Source organism: Etheostoma spectabile, chromosome 24, assembly GCF_008692095.1.
Source record: "Etheostoma spectabile isolate EspeVRDwgs_2016 chromosome 24, UIUC_Espe_1.0, whole genome shotgun sequence".
Lineage (NCBI taxonomy): Eukaryota > Metazoa > Chordata > Actinopteri > Perciformes > Percidae > Etheostoma > Etheostoma spectabile.
In genome coordinates this window covers 3,921,002-3,927,135 of record NC_045756.1, presented here as the reverse complement: position 1 = coordinate 3,927,135, position 6,134 = coordinate 3,921,002, and the positions used below count along the sequence as shown (strand labels likewise).

Below are 6,134 nucleotides of genomic sequence, written 5' to 3'. Positions count from 1 at the left end.
TGTTAAGGGCCCCTGGGGGTCCTCTGACCCACATTAAGAAACCTAGTATCAACTCTGCTGTTAGCATTCATTTGATCAGAAATCTGTATTCCTCTGTGAATGGTCCTTTCTCCTTTTTAATGCATACCGATACCAACAATGTGTTAGTCCACCTCTCTGTACTGGTTCATTAATCTTTCACAAATACAGTGTTTTACTTTAAAAAAATAAAATAAAAATAAAAATAAAACTAAAAACCTCTGACGAACTTTTTCAAAAAGCTAGGCACTGCTGTTTTTAGCAAACGTTACTCAAACAACAGGAGTTTTCTTGCAAACTATTTTAAGCCGCGGATTAATACACATTTGGTGCTCTAGTGAAGATTTACAGGAGCAAGGCGGTGTAAATGGGCTCAAAATAAATGTTTGGCGTGTCTCAGTTGCTAATCTCTTGGTTTTAACAAATTCCTCTCTTTTGTCTTCCTGATTTACCCTTGGTGTATACATAAATGTATCCTATCAAATGTGATTTTGGGTGATTAGCTATCCCTAACTATCCTTAAAAAACATTTTTAGCTTGAGGGTTGTAGTAGCTAGCAGAATCATATCAGGGGTTTATTGATGTCTCCCTCAGCCCTCTACAGTCAGTCTACTTCTCAGTAGCATTGCTCTTTTGTCTATGTGTGCGGTACTGAGATTAACAGTAAAGAACCCACAACACAACTGTCCTTGGAAAATCTGCAAAAAAATAAACTAGCCACATTTTTTATTCTTTTATGTGATTCAAACGATGCAAACATTTTCAAAAGTAAAAACAACAATTGAGAAACAAATGTAAGACTAACAAACCTTCCTCCGATCCAATCTCTTGTAAGTGCATTTTCCCCCCATTTTTCCTTTGGCAACACTTTACATCACGGAGACTAAAGCCCCAACTGCCGTTTCACTGCGTTTTTAATTAGTTTATTTTGGACAACAATGGAGCTCTATGGCACAGAGCAATAAGATAGAATTTATAAATAAGAAAACTAAAGAATATGACCATCCTTTAAAATCCATTTCTGTTGTAATCACTTGTGGTTCATTTTGATATGACAGGTTAACTGCTGAAGTGTTTTTGCACTGCACTTCTTTTTAATTCCATTTACTTGGATTTTCTTCAGATGGCACTATATCTCTTTTTTTCCCCTTGTCTTTTCTTTGTCACTACACTGTGATTTTCTAACTCTGTCATTATTTCCGCTAGATATTCGCCCAGCTAATTTTGGCCATGTGACGTTCAGAGTGTGCTGTGTTGCTATGTAACCTGTTGAGACGGCTCTGCAGCAGTGGCACCGAGGCAAAGACGTTGATTGCACTTGAAGGAGAAAAGTGAGTTTTATGCTCTGATGTCAGCTTTAAAGAAAGAGGGAAGAGGGGTGTGTAAGACGGAAAGCAAACATGCAAACCTCAGCGGCCGTCCGTTGGTGTTTGAGTCCATCTTTATTACTGTCATCACCTGCAGAGGTAATGTTTTTCCTCTGGGCTGATAGGTTGTCCAATACAAACAGTGTCACACGGCTGCTTTGCTGCTCTTTACCCAGCAGCCCCTCTGGGAAGAACATGAGACGTCTTCATTTGGACGCTGCCTCATTATGGCTTTGTCTTACAAACACACACACCACTTCCTCTTTCTTCCAATATACACTTCTCCTCTGCCAAACACGCACGCTTTATTTGTGTAACGCACAGAAAAACACTCGGCTACACTTTTGCACTACTTTCCCTCCTCGCTTAATGTCTCTCTCCCGTACACAAACATGCACATACACCTTTTGGGTGTAATAAAACAGCAGATCAGAGTCATTGGCTGCTGACAGGGACTGATACTGAAACCTGCTGTTGTTGGAAGGCTGCCTGGGAGATGTTCATTACTCACAAAGCTTGTCGGTTTGGACAGGAGAGGAACAATGGTCTTATTAAGTGGAGACCTGGAGCAGCCGTAGGGGAAATACACACACACCCACGCACGCACCCACATGGACTCCAAGAAAAGTTTGAAGCTGTGGTTCCATCCGAGCGCTCCAATAGGCTGAGAGAAGTTGGGGCTGCCAGAAAAATTTAAAACTTTTCAGCAATGGTGGAATTTGCTGAGTCTGGAGTTTGACACGGCTGACAGACAGACAAATCGTGACATGACGACATCTACAAAGTCAACCGCGGAGCCTCAGCAGCGAGAAGGGAAGTCAAATTTTGCTGCGGAGGAATGTGACGGCCTCATTTTCACAGGAACCTGCTGCTATTGATTGGAGTTTCTCATGTCTGTCTGGCTCATTGTATAACTCTTACAAGAAGAGATTCAATATTCCCGACATTGCTGAACCTGAAGCCTTGTTTCCATAGTAACTCTGCTCTCCGTCTCTCTAAACATAGCCCTCCTGAATGACTTTAGCTCTGTTCAGATCATCAAGCACAGCTGAAGAGGAGGAAAATGCGTGGACATGGACAATAATGTTCCTGACTTGAGGCGATGAAACGATTTGCTAGCTTGTCAGAACAACCAACGTCTTGGTGTATTTACAGTCTAAATCGTGGTTAAAGAAGCCGAGGAAGGCAACATGAAACAAGATGAAAATAGGCTTTTATTTCACTAGGGAGCGTTCATCTATCTTCCAAAAGGAAGATTTACTAGGCGCCACATGTTGACAGCGCCAATGAGGACACTTGGTTGTGTTTTCTGCCGTGAAGTTTTAATCACAAAGCCCACAATTCATCTCTCACCTGCTACTTTTCACCAAGTTTGCAAAAATCTTAAAATAGCAGCATCTCTTTAAACAACCTGCTCCATTTCAGCCTCGAGCAAAAGGGGGCCGTCATAAATCAAAACTACAGCACTTGTGACGTTTCGGGGACGAGAGGGGAGTTGGCTGAATTAGCATTTGATGCAGTCATCACTGTTTTTTAGGTATATTTCCACAGGTGCAGCAGAGTCCAATAAGATGCCACGGATATCATCAGAAAGTGAGGGAGAGGAAAAGTATGAAATCAAAGGAAATCCGGCCTTTAATCCTAATCTCTCAGAGGGAATCGCATTTCTAATGCTTAAATGTGAGCGTCGTCATTGAAAAATCATGATGCATCTTGATGCCGGCGAGATTTCAACAATACAATTCAAGAACTGTTACACCTATGCTACCCTTACTAAACCTTCATTTTAATTTCCTGATGAAGAACCTGCTGATGTCTGACGCAACCTTGGAAGCAGCAACGCTCTTTCTCATCTGGCTCCGTTCTTTGGCTTGCTGAGCCGTCCTCTGTGGAGAAAAAAATGGAACGTGATGTAAGAGGTTAAATCTGCAGTCGGCGCTAAGAGAAAAGCGAGATCAATATATTGAGCATCTCTAGATTAAAGTGTCTGAGTGGTGGCATAAACAGCGAGAGGATCCCCTTATCAGAACGAGCAGCTCTCCACATCAGTTTATACACGTCGACATACGAAGCGTTTCCTTCCAAACTGACACCCACTCTGACAAAAATGCATTCTGGCGTGAAAGTAAAGCACATTTTAGCTCACAATGAAAGCTCTTTTTTATTTTAAAACCTTTGCTCTCGTATCACTTCTGTTTTTAAGGAGTGGATTGTCTATGATTATGAAATATTGACTGAAGAAGCTCAAGAAGGAAAATGTTCCCAAGGCAACAAATGCTATATATCAATATGTCCTACAGGCACATCATGTGATGTTATTACAAGCAATATATAGCGTTGTGAGGGATGGTATGACTTTTGATCAATGTGTTTGACCATGTATCACATTACTGCCATCACATATGATCCTCAACATGAGTGATGAGACTTTCTTTTTATATGGGGATAAAGGAGAGGTCCATCCATGGTTCACCTTAAATGTTAGACAAATTGCTTTTGCCCCTTTGGCTCTAAAAGCTGGTGTTGTGGTTGTTATGGGTGCAGCGATGCGGAGTGTGCACCTACGGCTTTGTGGCAAACGGTGCAGAGCGTCTGCAGGTTGTCCAGAGAGCACTGTCCTCCTCCGCTGTAGACTGGCCGGATGTGGTCGACCTGCCAGAAATCCCCTTCGACCGGAGCGCGGATCATCTCATTCAGCTAGAAGCACACACAGAATGAAATAGTGAGCGACAACCCTTGGATGTTTTCTCATACTGCTCCAAATTGCTAAAAACAAGCCGTGATTGCGCTGCCCTCCCAAACCATCCATCTATGCTGAAGTTCATTTTTTTTAACTGATGTGATGTCTTTAGTAAAGCTGAATCTTTTTCCAAGTGCTAAAGAGAGCAAAATTGTTATTACACATACACACACGTATTAAAAACCTCTTCACCGCAGAGGCACTTCACAATAAGAGGATAAAAACAAATACGGTAAGTCTCAAGGAGTACAAATGACAGCAAGGCGCATAAATCTACACCAGGAAATAATGAAAGAAAAGTGCAGAATAAGGCATCTGATTAAGGTTTAAAATGCTGAGATTAATGTAAGCCTGAATGATTGTGAGGATAAGACATTTGATGAAACAATAATTGCACCAAATCAATGATAGTGAACTTTGACTTTCTATTATCCGCCACCATGAGATGCTTCAGGTGCAGCCATATAGACCAGCAAAACGTTATTGGCCTAGATAATGGGCAACTGTTGAGTACATAAAAGTCTGGCTGACAAAGACAGCAAAATGAGGTTAAATTAACCAGAGGGAATCACTACAAAAGGATGCATAGACCTAAAATGCCATTTTAAGCTGTTAATGACTTTGTAATATTTGGTATTTTCAACTTTTCAGAATAATACGTTCATACCATCACTTTCCTGTTTTAAAACAGTGTCATTACCAATATTGGGAAAAGTTTAGCATGCTAACACACTAAACTAAGATGAACATGACCTACTAACACATGTTAGTAACATTCTATTTTACAGTTATGCTGAGGCCCTATGTTTAGTAATAATTACCAAGCATGTTAGCATGTTAAGATTAACATGATAAGCATTACCTGCTAAACATTAGCATAATAACATTGTCATTGTGCTTATATTAACATGCTAACATGCAACATACCTGATAAACAGCACCTTAACATTTTTACTGTAACAGTGTTAGCGTGCTGACATTAGCATTTAATATGTGCTTAAATACCTGTCGGGTGCAACTAATTATAGTTATACTATTGACAAAAGTGGAGGAGCAAAAGATGACTGAAAGAATTAGATACAAAGAAAGAGCTGGAAAGAAAGAATTCAGGGCAAAAAAAAAAAAAAATCAATTTTCCTGCTTTCAGTGCTACTCTGTCGACATTAAGGCAGCGAGACGGAATTGATCCCAACAGATTTAAAGAACAAGCCCGCTCACAGGGGCAGAGTTCACGACACAGACACAGACACACACACCTTCCTACACCAGGCCCCAATACTACCACTCAAAGGCCATTTAATATAAAAGACAATACACACATGGCAGAATTATTTTCTACACAGACTGTACTTGCACACACCAAAAGAGACCCCAAGGTACAAATAAAGACCCATATACACAAACCAGGAAACACACACTCATGCACACACACATACACACCAGAACCCCCTGTATGAACCAAAGAATGAGCCTATAATCTTGAGGCTCCACCACCGCTGTGGCGTCTTATCATGTGGCTGAGTTTGTTTCCTCTAAAGCTTGGCGCATCGATTGGTGCTGATGCTGCTGCCGGCGGAACTGGGAAGGGGGGAAAGTGTGTGTTTGTGTGTTTGTGTGTGTGTGTGTGTGTGTGGGGGGGTGTGTGTGTGGTGTGTGTGTGTGTGTGTGTGTGTGTGTGTGCAGGGGGCTTTGCAGGATAACAGCCAACCAAATCAACAGGCTTACTGGTCGAGGCCTGGCACTGGGAAAAAAATCAATGGGCCCAGCAATCCATTTACTGGGAGCTAGCCCCTTAGAGTGCAGATAACTCTCGTGTGTGTGTGTGTGTGTGTGTGTGTGTGTGTGTGTGTGTGTGTGTGTGTGTGTGTGTGTGTGTGTGTGTGTGTGTATATAGGTGGGTGGAATGGACAGTACAGGGCACTTTTATGTTTGCACTTCCCCAAATACAGACACAAAATGGTTTTCCTTGTCAGTTATGTAGCTCACATCAGGAGACTAATGTTAAGACG

General features: G+C 41.6%; 1 protein-coding gene across 4 annotated transcripts in view; it reads right to left on the bottom strand.

The window, feature by feature from the left end:
• Positions 1-870: 870 nt before the first annotated feature.
• zranb3 (zinc finger, RAN-binding domain containing 3) overlaps positions 871-6,134 on the bottom strand; it is a 78,593-nt gene continuing 73,329 nt past the window's right edge. For all 4 annotated transcript variants that reach the window (XM_032506789.1, XM_032506787.1, XM_032506788.1 and 1 more), the window contains exons 21-22: positions 3,951-4,082; positions 871-3,271 (exon numbers count right to left, since the gene is read on the bottom strand). In XM_032506789.1, the coding sequence (XP_032362680.1) occupies positions 3,167-3,271; positions 3,951-4,082 (237 nt within the window). In that variant the 3' untranslated portion in view covers positions 871-3,166. The remainder of the gene's footprint in view (positions 3,272-3,950; positions 4,083-6,134) is intronic.